The following is a 15,396-nucleotide window of genomic DNA, read 5'->3' as shown; positions in this document are numbered from 1 at the left end:
AGTGGCTCTTCCTTCTGCCTGGAACACTTTTCCTGGCTTTTTGTATAACTGGTTCCAGTATGACAACACCTCTTTAGAGAGGACTTTGCTAACCTTCCCTGCCAAAATATCTTCTACCTGTTGATTCCTTTTTGGCCTGTTTATTGTCCATCTCTCTATACTGCTCCAGTGTGAGGCCTAGTCTGATTGTTCACCTCTTTACTTCCAGCACCTAGAACACCTAATAAGTTTTCAAATGTGTGTTAATTAAAAACATGACTAAATGAATGAGGAATGAAAGTTGGATAAACTCTCTGAGCTTACAGAGAGAACCTTGCAGGGTTGAGGTGAAGATTAGCGCTGATATCTATACTCCAGGCAGTGCACCTGGCACACAGGAGCTCAGTAAGTGGAGTGTTACACGATGCCAAATTCCAGCTTCCACTGAGATACCAGGGTACAGTGGATACTGAGGGTATTTCACTGGCTACAGACGTCTTCTGAGATTCTAAAAGTGCGAAGCAGTGAAGATTCAGAAATTATTTGTGATAATTTCTTTAAAGACAGCTGTACCTTCCATTACCCCCTTGGAGGTTGTATTAGTAGGCAAAATAGGTTAAGGCCAATATGACCCAGTTATAGGCTCCTCTTAAAACCCTTTCTTTTCTATTCTAGGTGCTACCTACAATTCCACCATTTCAACTTTTAGCTTTAACTTGTGGCTCCCAACCTTCCCAAATGCACGTTCTCTAGGGAAGAGTAACTCTTTACACTGAAACAAGTCAGTTTTACCCACTGTGTAATGTCTACTGAATCTAGGTGACCCAGGGAGAATGAATCTGTTTAATTCTTTCTGGGGGCTTGGGAACAGGCAGGGTAGGGCAATGAGGAGGCCTTCTTTATTTTGCCAGGGACCAGCTCTGTTAGCCGCAAAGCAGAGAATGCCTCATTCAGACAGCGCTGTCCTCAAGCCTGGGGCTGTTTTCTGTTGGGTTAGTTACCTTCACTGGAGCCCTCTCACACCCCTGGCCCTGGCTTACTTACCTCTTTGTTAATATATCCATCCTTATTGATGTCATACAAATTAAATGTCCACCTTAGTTTCTCATGGACAGTTCCTCTCAGTAAAATCGACAGAGCGGTTACAAAGTCCTGAGAAGGGGAAAAGGCAGGAGTGACATCAGGCAGGGTGAAGCTGTGTCTTTGGGTCAGATTGCGATACTGTCACAGAGTGGTGCCTCCCATGTCCTCTTGTCTGCCTGGAGGATGTGGCTATGCTCAGTGAAGAGCTCCTGCCTTCAGATCCCTACCCTGCCCCATTTTTTTTGCAAGGTGCCCCCTTGAGGAAGAATGGAGCTCTGAGAGACACAGATCAATGCAGCCAGCCCTGTTATTGCCTTATCCATGGCTGCAGTGGTCAGTCTATCATCCCAGTGGCCGTATGGCCTAGTGGCTGAGGACGCAGACTGTAGGAACAGTCTGTATTGAGGGTCATTCTGCCTGCATTCAAATCCATCCTTTATCATTTGTGTGCTCTTTGACCTTGGGAAAGCTACTCTCTCTCTCTGCCTTACTCTCCTCTTCTGTAAAAGGGTAATAAATAATAAAATGCTACCCTATAGGGTTATCGTGGGGTTAGAGTAAATGAGTTAGTACATACAAAGCCCTAAGTACAGGGGCTGCCACTGGGAAGCAGTGTGCCCGGGAGCTCACACACTGCTGTTATTAGTTCCCCGAGTCCCTGAGTTCCTGCAGGCCAGGCAAAGTTGCTACCGCTTCTCCCTATCTTTAGGAAATGCTTACAAATGGATAAATGTGTCTTTGGTCTGACTGAGAGCTTTTGATGGTCCAGCCCTTCCCCCAATGCCTTGAGATTTAGAGGGGGAGATGATGCAGAACCAGAGGACCCCTAGAGTGGACCCCAGATGAGCATACCTCGAACTTCACGGAGCCTGTCTGAGTGGTGTCGAAGGCATTGAAGAGGTAATGGGCATACGTGCTGGCATCTACAAGGCAGAAAAGGAGGGCAGGTGATGGGGGCAGGAATTCCACACAGGGAGAACCTTCCAAACAAGGCAGGGCTTCGACAAGAAAGAGAGGAGAGCGATGCTAGGGTGATGGAAAGAAGAAAATTATGGAGTGGGGCCCATTGACTCAACTCTTTGGGTTTGGGTGGGAAGTTAGATCTAGCAAAAGGTGAGATGAGCCCTTACCCCTCCCTCTAGCCATCGTGAGAAAACCTTTCTCCTGCCTATCTATGCATGGAATCGTCGGTGTATGAATGACACAGTGACTGCATGACAATGTTCTTCTGAGCGGCCATGCAATGCCTGGGATGAGCACGCACTCCAGAGTAGAGAAATCTGAACTTGGATGCCGCTGTACTACATAAGCTGTGTGACTGTGGGCATCAAGCATGACCTCTCTGAGTTTCCCTTTCCTACCTCTGTACAATGGGATGGAGCAAGACCTATCTCTTGAAATTTGCTAAAAAGTATTTTAAACTAGAGCTATGCCTGGCATACAGTAAGAACTCAATAAACAGTGGCTTAGTGGAACTCAGCAAACTACAATTCTGGGGCCTGCATGGGACAAAACTGCCTCCTGCACCTGATCTGGGTAGGGGCCCCGCACACCAAGGAAGGCGTCTGTCTGCTGCCAAAAAGGCCCTTGAGGAACAGGGCCCAAGAAGTGTTTGGAATGCTTGGATCTGCATTTTGTCAGGATCCGGGGAAGGTGTCTTGCAGGAGACAGCTCTTGGAGACAGGATGCAAGGTGGCATGTAACACATGGAGGCCACAGAGGAGCCACTGATGTGGTCCCAGGCCCATGGGGACAGAGCTGGTTCCCGAGTCAGGCAGGGCGACAGAGCAGCTGCTGTGGGCCTGGCACACTTGTAACCTGGCTTAAGAAGCACAACTTTATGTTTCCTGTCTCTTTTCCATTTAGTTTATTTTTATAGTCTTTGGTATTTACTGGAGTTCTTTTACAAAATTCCAACTTGTCTCAGCTATTTTAAGGAAAAGAATCAAAAGTGCCCTGCACAATGGTGGCACCAGAATGGCAAAACTTGTTTCAGACCCTTATGGAATCTAATCCTGGTCTGCTACTCACTCGCTGTGCAATCTTGAGTACATTGCTTATCTTCCCCGAAACTCAGTTACCCCATGTGGGATTATAATATCTGCTTTCTAGAGCTGTTCTGAGACTTTGTGATGTTGCATTATCAGCCCTTCTTCCCCTTCCAGGGTGGGTTCGTTTTCAGAGTTCTTTCCTGCTGAAGCTTTGGAGACTCCCACCTCTCACGATGAGGGAGGTGTCCTGCTCTGAGTTTGCCCCTTCCTCGAGTAGGAAGCAGATGGCAAGGAAGAGTGGACTTGGAGGAAGGGAAGGCTATTCCCCAGAGGAGGCACTGGGCAAGATAGATTTCAAGGTCACACTCACCTCCATGAGGGAAAAACTGAGCATAGATCTGCTTGAATGTGTCTTCATTAACCACACCACTGGGGCACTCCTGTGGGAAGGGGAGAGAGTCAGCAGGAGGTGTCTGAGGGCCAGCACTAGGAGAAGAAGACTGGGCCCAGCCTTGGTGTCTGGGGTTCCTCATGATCCCCAGGGGCAGGGACCTGTGCATTTCCACTTCTCCGAAGTAACTCCATCTCAGGACTGGAGCTGCTTTGCAAAATGATGAGACGTTGTCAGAGAATGGGCACAGTGAGGTGGAGAGATTTGGGGCCTTAAGAGCAGAAAAACCTGGGTTTAAATCCTGGCTTAGCCAATAAATACTAAGCTTTGTGACTTTGGCCATGCCAGTCTCTGATTCTCAATATCCTTACCTGTAAAATGGGGCTAACAATACTTTCCCCAAGGGTATCTTATGAACCTATGTTAGGTGGTACTGAGTCCATGGTAGATGCCAAGCAGTGTAGATTTCTTCTCTGTTCTGGATGCTGTTCCCTCTGAGCCCAGTGCCTGCCTGGGAAACTTTCCCACAGGATCCTGCTCCAACTCGGCTGCCCACTGCTAATGCTGCCATCAGAAGGAAAGAAGCCCTGATGGTAGGAAACCAGGCACTTGGTATGTGCAATAAAGGCTAGTGTGGAAGGAAGAGCCATCCCAGCACCTGTCAGATGACTCCCAGGAGGGGCTGGAATCCCTGTGGGTCAGCACTTTGGAGAAAAATGAGGCTGTGGTCAGTTTGGAATTGACCCAGCTCAGCTCTGCCTACAGACTGCACCTGGAGGGAGGGTGACCAGGTGCACGTTGCTCTAGCCCACCCCACTCCACACCACCCCAGGATTTGGGAATAAGATTGTGCTCTGAGAGTTAAACTTAAAAAAAATAGATTAATATCCAGGATTGTATCTGAGAGCTCTCAAGCTGACCTGAGAATGCAGGAACATATTAATGTATTTAAAGTAACAGCTAAACAAGGCACTCCCATCCTCTGACTCCACTTTTGATTGTAACCTGGCTTCCACGTGGCTTCTAAGGAGAGCGGGTCCCAGCGAAGGGAGAGGAGTGTCTGGTCCCACTGTCAGTTCCATTTCCTGTGGTAAATTAATACACTGACATTCGGCTTACACATCAGTCTCGGTGAGCCTGGTTAGCATGAGTCAGCAGGCCTAAATCCCATTATTGTGGGGGCACCACCAAGTTGGAAGGTATGACTATGTTAAGGGTTAAGGCTTGACCCTGGGCTGGGGTGAATTCCCTGAGGATGTGCCACCCTGTGAAGTTTCTGGGCAGTTGGCCGTTTACTGTCTCCTGACTTTGCTCCATCCTCGCCTGGAGCCTTCCTTTCCAACCAGGTGATCTCCCTCTCATGTCCCCTTTATAGAGCTGGCCTTCCTTGTGTAGCCTCACATATGGGAAACTGCCTTATGAGCTCCCTTGGCATTGGGAAGAGCTTAGCCTTACATGGGAAACCCCCCGAGGCCTTCAGAGCCTGCGCGGGTCTTACGTTTTTGAAGCCTCGATAAAGGACCTGCAGCTCCCTCTTGGTGAAGTTGGTCTGGGCCTCAAGCTGCTCCAGTCCCTCGGGCCGATGGCAAACCATGGTCATCTCCAGCTCATCTTCAATCTTATCTGGAACCAGAGGAGATGGCATTGGAATGGTTGAACTTGGGGGTCACTCTTGTTAGGTAACAATCTGGGCTGTCAAAAGAGTGGTGTCACGACCTGAGATCTAGGGCTGTAGGCTGGGGTCACACTGCCAATGGCCTTCCTATCTTGAACCCCACTTCCCTGCCCTGTCAGCCTCTGTGTCAGACACAACATGGTGGGGGGGCTTCAGCTTTGGAGAGAAACATGTTCCCAGTGGAGGCGAAGGCAGAAGTGCTCAAAATAAATTCATATGAAAACATTTTCCTTGCTTTAAAAATAACTTCTTTGCATATTCAAATTGTTTCCCATGGAAACTTCTGAATTTTCCAGAGACACAGGTAAGTAAGCAGAATGATAAACACCTCTAGACAGCAAAGGGAAACAAAATTATTGAAAGAAACAGTAAACTCTCACCATTTGGGCCAACTAGGAATGGATAGCATGATTTAGCAGAAAGTTCAGATTACGGCATGTTAAGTATTAATGATAAAAATCTGAATGTATTTACAGTTTATTGTTTTGTAATGTCTACTAGACATCCTTAAATACTAGGAAAATATCTTAAATGGGAGCTACTTTGTACAAACCATTTGAAGGGCTCTAACAACAGTTGTAAGTAGTAGTTTAAGTATGCCTCCCGTATGGACTATAATGTAATATAAGATTGCATTAGTTATGTAGAAAGTGTCTGTCAACTAAAGCAAGGAATCTGCCCATCTCCCACTGAAGGATCACAAAGTCCAAGTCAGTGGAATTTTCAATGTTTTACCATCACAGAGGGGTAGGTGAATGATTTCCTTTGGACCCTGCCAGAATGCTTTCTATAAACTTACACCAATCAAGAATCAATTGCCATCTAACCTTCTCTCCCTGTTGTTGTCATGCAGACACAACCAAATCCATCTATTGAATGACTGTAAATCTGGGCTGGCAAGAATAGTGATGAGACGGGCGGCTGCTGGGAACATGCATAGACCATGTCTCACCCCGTGGCAACCCACAGCAAGCACAGGCTGAGTTTCCACATCAGAGAACAAGGTGAGCAGGTGCATTAAATTGTGTGCATTTCTCTCATCAGTGTTGGTCTCATTGCACCAGATTTTCCCTGCAATTGTCACTTTCCCTTTTGAGACTTTGATCCCAATACAAAAGGAATCCATCAAATTAAGTTTGTATCTTGTACATATCCCCAAAGGTGATGGATGTTCGTGTGAGGCTCCAGTAACTTAGTAACAACTCCTAATTGCCATCTTTCTCATATGCTGGGCAATGCATCTCACCTTATCCTGCCGGGACTAAGGCAGACGATTTGTTATAAATTAGATATTGTTTATGCCACAGAGAGACAAGTGGCCAATTTCCCCAGAATTCATAATTCTTACAGAGCCTTTAATTATGGTTATGCTTGTAGCTAACAAGATAAGTAGCAATTATCTAAACGCTGAAGCATTTCTATGTAAACGAAAGGGCTTATTCTCAAAAAGAAAGAAAAGGAGAAAAATGCACTTCAGTCTAATTCAGAATGCTTATATACATATTAATATTTTGCATCTATTTTAACCCATTTTAACAGAGAAATTGTTGGTTTAAATCTCCTAGCATAAGATCTAAAAGCATTTTTATTTCTAAAATGCACATCTGTTTAATTGTGCATATATTCACAAGGAACTTCTGAAGGGGCTGCAGAGGTTTGCACATCCCTCCTTCTGCCCTTTAGGGATTCCCTGGGTACTGCCCAGGTGGCTTGAGTGAAGAAAGGAGATGAAGTAAAAAATCACATTAAAATGCAAATAAAGAAAATGGAAATATTGTATTTTTTGAGTAAACGAGGCATTCTTGAAGACATCCGGTATACCATTAGATTTATCTCAGCCAGAAGCATGAAAGGGTTTTTTGCGGTACTCTTAATTCCTTGATCTTCCTGTGACTGAATTCCTCACAAGCTCAGGGAAATTTCTTTGCGGGAGCTTGAGAGGCTCTTTCCGACTCAAGAAACAGCGCTTGTTTCCCATCACCTTCATAAAAAATGCACTAAGTAATTATTGCGATATCAGCTATTAAACCCACTTCATTAAGGAGGAACTGGACTTTATTAATAAATGAGTTGTTTGTTGTCTGGGCAGTAGGATCAATTTCCACATCAAACAGATTCTGTAGTATCTGCATATTTGGATACTGACTGCCAAGCTTTTGTTTTGTTTTTCGTTTTCATCATTGGCTAAGTGTCATTTGTTTTTCGTTTTCATCATTGGCTAAGTGTCAGGCTGCGGTAACATCGGTTGTGGAAGGAAATTTACTTCTTTGGGGCTCAAGATGCCGGGAAGCAGCCTGCCCGTGGATGTTAAGACAGGGTTTAAAAGAGTGGCCCTGTCTTTCTTTCTTCTTTCTGTGACTGTATTTTGTAGTGAGAACTATAATTTATGTCACAATCCAGTATACACATATATATATGTGAAATGTTAATTAAATATTTTGAAACAAAAACTCCATGAAATGATCCCGTCCCTCACTCCAGTCTGTTTTAATGTATTCCTTTGTAAATGCGTGCTGGTTATGACTCTCACGGGTCACGACTTTTGATTGGACAGCACTGATTTAACTTGTCTGCAGCTGTGGCAACCTCACAGCGGTGCCCGCGCTGCCGCTCTCACATCAGCTCTCCCTTCCCTTTATTTGTATGTCTCATGGTGCTGGCCGCTGTAGATACATTCACAAGAAACTTTAGAGGTAACGGGCAGCGGTTTTCACCACCCTCCTGTTGCTCCCTGGGGGTTCCCTGGATGAAGCCCAGGTAGTCCCAGTAAAGGAAGGAGAATGGCCCAGTTCCCTGCGTGCAGGAGGAGAGAAGAGCATGAACCCATGGGAAGCCTCCCTGACAGTTTCTTCTGAGGTTTGTTCAAAGTCTCTGATGCCAGATGTTGCTAGTCATTACTTTGTTATAAAAAATAATGATGAGCCAGTTACTAAGTCAGACTTGAGTTTGAATGGTTGAGATAAAAATTAACTTGAGATGTAATGCTGTGGTGATAACTACATGACAAGAATAAATTAGAACACCTTCTGTTTATAAAGTACTTTTAAGCCATTCAATGTTCTCATGCCTGTTGTTCCATAACCTTATGTGTGATGGGAGTGAGGGAACCATTGCCTGCGCATGTGATATTAAGAAGTGATTTTCTAACTGTGAGTGCCTCACACGGTGATGAATACCTATCACTAGGGGCAAAGAGAGATGGAATCACCGACTCTAGAGGATGCTATACAGGAAATTCTCAGATTGAATAGTAGATGATTTAGATTAACTGATCCTTAATGTTTTGGGATCATAGACTCTTCTAGTGTGGAATGAAGGCTTTAGACTCTCTCAGAAAAAAAATGCACAGTCACTGTATGTTTGCCTATTCAGTCATGTGTCGCTTACCAACAGGGATCCTCTGAGAAATGTGTTGTTAGGCAATTTTGCCATCGTGCGAACATCGTGGAGTCTACTCACATACACCTAGGTGGGGTAGCCTGCTACACACCTAGGCTGTATGGTGTGGCCTAGTGCTTCTAGGCTACAAACCTGTACAACGTATTACTATTCTGAATACTGTAGGCAATCGTAACTCTCTGGTAAGTATTTTAAATATTTGTGTATCTAAGCATACTAAATTTAGAGAAATAAACTATGGTGTAAAAAATAAAAAATGGTACAACTATTAGGACATTTACCATGAATGGAAGTTACAGGACTGGAAGTTGCTCTGCGTGAGTCAGTGAGTGATGGTGAGTGAGTGTGAAGGCCTGGGATGCTACTAAACATGAGGTAGACTTTAGACATACTGTATGCTTAGGGCTATACTAAATTAATAAGAAATTTTTCGGTAAGAAATTAACCTTAGCTTGCTCTAACTTTATTTTACAAACTATTTGATTTTTTTTTCAAACTTTTGGACTCTTTTGTGATAATACTTAACTTAAAATACACATTGCCTAGCTGTACAAAAATATTTTTCTTTATTTTCTTATTTTGTAAGCTTTTTCTCTATTTAAAATTTTTTTGGTTTTTTTTCTTTTAAAACTTTTTTTATTTGTTTGTTACAAATGAAGACACAAACACACACATTAGCCTGAGACCACACAGGGTCAGGAACATCAAGATGTCACTGGGCAATAGGGATTTTTTAACTCAGTTACAATCTTATGGGACCACAATTGTGTATGTTGTGTTGTTGATGGAAACGTCATCATGCAGAGCATGACTGTACTTTCAGTGAGTTTCTGTATCTTTAAACACATCTAGCCCATGCTAAGCTATTCCAGCGTAGGAGATCTCTTCTAAACCTTGTCACTAACTGGCTTTGTCTGAGTCCTAAGTCACTGAGCAATGGGTGACAGATCTGGACCTAGAATCCAGCCAGTCCAGGCCCCTTTCATCATATCTGGTTTCCACATGTCCCCACAGTGGATTCTGCTTCCCTCAAGCACAAATTGCAAACCAGCTTGTAGCCAGCCTTGTAGCACCCCTGCTCCTATGAAGCTGTGTGCTTGTGTACCAGTTAGACCTGGACTGTGAGCAGTGGGAGGACACACACCTTGGGTCTTTTCCCCAATGAGATGTCCCCTCTGTCATGCTCAGGACAGTGACCATGACCATCTCCTCGCTGGACTGGCCAATAGTGCCTCCCTCACGGTGTCTCTGGGTTGGACTTTATACTTACCCATGTAGCTTTTTTTTTTTTTTTTTTTTGAGATGGAGTTTTGCTCTTGTTGCCCAAGCTGGAGTGCAATGGTGCGATCTCGGCTCACTGCAACCTTCACCTCCCAGGTTCAAGCTATTCTCCTGCCTCAGCCTCCCAAGTAACTGGGATTACAGGTGTACATCACCACGCCCAGCTAATTTTTTTTGTATTTTTAGTAGAAACGGGGTTTCACCATGCTAGCCAGGCTGGTCTTGAACTTCTGACCTCAGGTGATCTGCCCGCCTTGGCCTCCCAAAGTGCTAGTATTACAGACATGAGCCACTGCACCCAGCTACCCATCTATATTGAGATTACAAAATAGTGATCCTTGGCTTGAGTGTGACCCAAAGATAGGTCTTGTTTGACCTGTAAAATGTGTCTTAATTATTTTGGAATTAGTTGTCCATGTTTAAAGATGAGAGATCCATGTACAAATATGGATATCTGATTTGTCTTGAAAAATGGGATTATCTGACAACTTTGGTCTCAAATTTGGACACTTCAGCAGCCTACTAGAGTTGAACAGTGGCCGTCCCCTCTGGGCAGCCAGAGCCTCTAGGATACCCTGTTGTTCACCCCTGGCTCACAGAATTCATTTATGCTGCCTGCCCTGTGCAACAGGCATTGAGTTTTTGTTTTTTGATCTATACCTACTTACCCTCCCACCTACAAACCACATAGTCTACTCCTCACTGTTTATTTAAATACATGCCACTTTGTCGCACAAAGGACTTGAAGCCGATTATAGGAAATAAATATGAAATAAAAGGAGATAAAGTAATAAGAAAAACTGCCTCAGTAAATGTTGATTAGATTAGGAGGTGAAGACCATGGGGAAAAAGAGAACACAGAAATTCAGGCCATTTGTTTGAAGCAATTACTACACTTGAGCTGCAAATGGGCTCTGAGTTTTTACAAATGTCTGTGAAAGGAAAACGTAACCATTTCATAGGGGGAGCAAAGCTTTTCCTGTAGCTTGTCTCTAAAAGAACATTTCCAGCTGTTTCTATATACGTGGGGCTTGCTAACAAGGGGCACAGAAAGCTGGTGCATGAGAAGACTAATTATAAAACATGAACTTGATTAAGAAGCTCTGCCTTCGCAAGTCATGTGTCCAGAATCAAGTTAATTTAAACTGTTTTTTACCTCTCTGATACTGGTAATACCACCAGGCGATGTCTAGGAAAGAGTGAGAAAACATTTTACCAAATCCATTCATCAAAAAGCAAAACACACTTTTATTGTCCATGGAGAGAGGCCGCTCTGAGGGTGTCCACGTCGCTGTCCAGCTTGACATATGTGAAGAGCCTCTCAGTAGCAGAGCTGAAGCTGAGCTCCCTGTCCGTTTCCCATGGTCAGAACAGGCAAGAGCAGTGGGTTGCCTCCCAGTGCCCATGGCTCCCGCAGGGGCTTGTTGAACATGCCCTCAGCCATGCAGTCATGCAGCCTGCAGAGATGGGATGGCACATGGCAGAGATGTGCGATGTTGGATGGGTCCTTGGAAACACCCACATGTTTGACTGAGGAGTGGCTTATAAGACACCCTCCACAATCAGGAGATCCCCGTTCCCCCTCTCTGCTTCCTTGTGATTTGAAGCTGCATATCTTGTAGGATTATTTGTTTGCTCACTCAATAACTGTCAATGAAGTATCTACTAGGTACAAGTCAGTGAATAAAACAGCTCTGTTCTCTGCTCTCTTGGAGCTTACAGCCTACAAGTCTTTGCTTCTTTCTTCCCCCATTAAGCTTGATTAGTAACCAGATGCAGAAAAAGAAAAGGGCAGTTGCAGAAGAGGGTTAGCACATTGGGATGTGTGGCAGAGTGGGTGCCGGCCAAGTCCCCCATTATGCTGAATATAAAATACAAGACAAAATACCAGACCTGGAAAATTATCCATGGCACAGTGGAGCTGGGTGAGTCCAAGGTCCCAGAGAGCGCCACCAGATACTGTCCTGCTGGCCTTTGTGGGTCTATTTGGTGGTCGGCCTGGTTTTCCTCTGTAGGCTCTTATTTGAGCTTCCACCTGTCTTGCCAGCAAACTTGACCACGAGTGTGTAAGGCAGCCCAGCCACCATCTTGAGTGTGTATTAGTCTCTCTCCAGTCCCCCAATCTGCAACCCCAGACAGCAGAGGCTTATTTTCCTGCTGCTTTTCAAAGTGATAGTATAGGTGAGCATCCATTGGAGTGTTTTCACTCATCTCCTGACCTGTATTCCATGGGAGAAACTTATTTTGCTGAATTTAGTTGCCCCTTTGATCATTCTGGTTAGGTGGCATTTGTTATTTATTTATTTTTTATAAATATGCTTTATTTTTAGAGCTGTTTTAGGTTACAGAAGAATTGCACAGAAAATATAGAGAGTTTCTGTATATTCCACCCTCACAGTTTCTCCTATTATTCACATCTTGCATTGGTGTGGTATATTTGTTCCAACTGATGAACCAGTATTGATATGTAAATATTAACTAAAGCCCATAGTTTACATTAGAGTTCACTCTTTGTGTTGTACAGTTCTGTGGGTTTTGACAAATGCATGATGTCATATATCCACTGTTACAGCATTATGTAGAATAGTTTCACTGCCCTGAATACTTTGATAGCATTTTAATATAGATACGTTTAGAAATATGCATTGACATGCTCTGGTGTTGCAGGAATGTCATAGGTATTAGAAAAGAGATGAAAAGACATAATACCTGTTTACATGAGTTCTCAGACTGGTGAGGAGGCATACACATAGACCACGGATTAGAAACTCAAATGCCAGTGGTCATTGGCAGGTAATTCAATCCTCCCACCTCAGCCTCTTGAGTAGCTGGAACTATAGGCATGTGTCACTATGCCTGGCTAACTTTTTTGTACTTTTTTTGTGGAGATGAGATCTTACTATAGTGCCTAGGCTGGTCTCAAACTCAAGCAATACTCCTGCCTCGGCCTCCCAAAGTGCTAGGATTATAGGCAGGAGCCACTGTGCCCTGCCTAATTCAATTTCTAAGTAATTCATTTATCAAAAAAGCAACCTCATGGTAATTAAATCATGGTAATTTTGAACTAAATGATAATGAAAATATGACATATCAACACTTGTAGGAAGTTGTTCAAGCTGTACCCAGGGGAAAATTTAAAAGAACATGACATACTTGAGCTGCAAATAATTTACAGGACCGTGTGCATAAAAACACAGAATGTTGTGCTTCCTCTTCAAATTGTATTCCTAGTATTTGCAGTGGTTCATTTTCAATGTTGCCTGAACTATATTGACTACATTAGACATTGTATGAATGATGGCATGCTGGCATCTGAAGATGTAATCTTTTCTTCCCCTTAAACATGGTTGATTGGTTCTTTCTGGATGCGTTTAGCATCATCTTTTTGGTTGACAGCATTCCCTAATATGATCGGGGCAAAAATCCTCGTTGGTGCTTTCATGGAGCAGAGAGGGGATGGGACAGAAAGTCCCATTTGGTCCTTCAGCTTTAAGTCTTAGATTCTTACAGCCAGGCTTGGAGGTGAGTCATAAGCCCACTCAGACCCACACAGTGTGTACAACTCATGAGCTCTGAGTTTTATAAACTTAACAATGAGCCCCAGGAGTGCTCAGCTAAGCCTTGATAAAGATTTTCTGAGTGTTCCATGTATTTTTTTCAGTCTTCTCAGTTCAATAAAACCCAAATCATGTTTTGCTTCAAGCATTTGTTCTCTTAATCTTGAAACCCCTCCTGCTCCTTTTAAGCAAAATTGAATTTATACGTTTCTCATTCATTTATATACCTCAGTCCTGAAAGTGTCCTGAAAAAAGGAGTTCTACAAAAAAAAAAAAAAAAAAAAAAAAAAAAAAAAAAAAAAAAAAAAAATTCTTTGAGTGCTTCTACTTCCATTAGATAGAGTTTTCAAGATCAAATGATTTGGAAATTCTTCAATGTTTAGTGTATTTCAGTACACTGCTCTTTCTCTCCAAATGGGTGTGTTTTTAATGTGGCCTTCAGGTCAGCACAAATGTTGAGGTGGGTGGGGAGAGGAGTGTCAAACGTCCCTTGCAGTTTCTCAGGAGCAGGGCAATGGTGGAAACTAATGGTCAGAAATGTAATGCAATTATTAAAAGTCCACAAAATCACTACACAGAATGTGACATAAGTCATAATTCTGTTTGTATGTGACAGTGTTACATTCATTCAGATATTTTCCAAGATTGAAGAAACAAATGGCTGGGAAAGGAATTATCTAGATTCCAGCATTAGAGAAAGCAGCATCCCTAACTGATGTTTCAGGACAAGGAGCAAGGCCATGTACATTAGGGACTCTCATGTGCCCTCACCACTGCAGTAGCATTTTAGTTCAGCTAAGCCCATGGCCAGGCTGTAAGGTAGAAATGTCAGTTTGACTGCAGCAGCTCAACTGCAGGCACAGATCTCTAGAGGATGTTTTAAGTGGACCTTTTTGTCTGGGAAAAGTACCCTGGGATGATTTTTTTTTTTTTTTTTGATGATTTACTTTAGTAGTTCCAGCAGTCTCTGCAGCTGTAGGAGGCAATTAGTCAAATGAGGTCCCAATCCTGCCACCAGCTAGCATTCAGGTGGCAGTGGAGAAACTTCCCACTGTTTCTCCTTTGAACCCAGCTGGACACCACCCTGAAGTTCCAGTACGTGGAGATAGCCAGTAAATGAACAATGGGTGACCCGTGTTGAAGAGAGAGGGCATGTTGCCTAGAGTGAGTGGGTCTACTATATTTCTGTGGGAAATAAGAGGATTAACACGGGTGGGATTCTATTACTCCTCCTGACTGAGGAACTGAAGTAAAAATTCATTGCAAATGAGAAGTGTCCAGGAGAAAGGGTACTTTTAGTTTTAAGATGGAAAAATGAAGGGGCAGAGAGAGGTTGAAGGAATTGCTCAAAGGAAAAGTAAAATTGCCAGAAGAATAGTATTATCTCAGGTTAGCACAGAATTTTCTCATTGATGGAAACTCACTGGGTCCAGGTCAGGCTAAGATGTGAATAGCATATCTTTCGACCTGCTTTCTGAAGAAGAGCTCATTGCTCTGCAGATAATTTGACAACTTGCTAAGTGATGGTTTCTGATTAGAGATCTAGCTTTGGTGGGCTGGTAAATATCTGACAATTGGTTCTTGGGGAGGGTGGAAAAGCCTGATTGATACAATTTTCCATTTTCCTTGGTGTAAATACTCCCTTCATGGCCCACTTCAGGCTGTTAGTGTGAAGTTGTTGAAATGAAGTGATCATACTTTGGGAAGCACGGTATGACCCAGTTCTATCACATTACTGCCACTGTTTTAGAACAGCTGGCATATGTTTAACTGTCCCAAACAAGTGTGCTAAAGACTCCAAAACCAATTTCAGAGGGTAGGCTCAGGCCCTGTAATCAACACTAATAAACTCTTTCTTTGCTGTTCGTGTGAACATCAATTTCTGTGCATGATACAGAATAATCACAAACAGGAACATAACGGAAGCTGGCCATGTGAGCTTTTGCTGGATTCAGTATTAATGTATCCTTGTATTAACTGCCTGTCTTGGTGAGCTCAGAGAGCATGGTAATAGTTTTAGAATTGATCTAATCATCTCAC

The 15,396-nt window shown here is 43.5% G+C and overlaps 1 protein-coding gene across 9 annotated transcripts in view; it reads right to left on the bottom strand.

Moving 5' to 3' along the window:
- Nucleotides 1-15,396, bottom strand: part of KCNIP1 (potassium voltage-gated channel interacting protein 1) — a 385,234-nt gene that overhangs the window by 12,766 nt on the left and 357,072 nt on the right. For 5 of the 9 annotated variants that reach the window (XM_025388840.1, XM_025388844.1, XM_025388841.1 and 2 more), the window contains 4 exons: nt 4,943-5,067; nt 3,424-3,493; nt 1,915-1,985; nt 1,024-1,131 (listed from right to left, as the gene is read on the bottom strand). In XM_025388840.1, coding sequence (XP_025244625.1) covers nt 1,024-1,131; nt 1,915-1,985; nt 3,424-3,493; nt 4,943-5,067 — 374 coding nt within the window. Of the gene's footprint in view, nt 1-1,023; nt 1,132-1,914; nt 2,061-3,423; nt 3,494-4,942; nt 5,068-10,955; nt 10,989-14,266; nt 14,283-15,396 lie in introns of those variants that run through there. The other 4 variants (XM_025388838.1, XM_025388839.1, XM_025388846.1 and 1 more) reach the window with 3 other exon arrangements.

This window comes from Theropithecus gelada, chromosome 6 (genome assembly GCF_003255815.1).
Source record: "Theropithecus gelada isolate Dixy chromosome 6, Tgel_1.0, whole genome shotgun sequence".
NCBI lineage: Eukaryota > Metazoa > Chordata > Mammalia > Primates > Cercopithecidae > Theropithecus > Theropithecus gelada.
The sequence above is the reverse complement of the archived record's forward strand: the minus strand, read 5'-3'. Positions and strand labels throughout refer to the sequence as shown.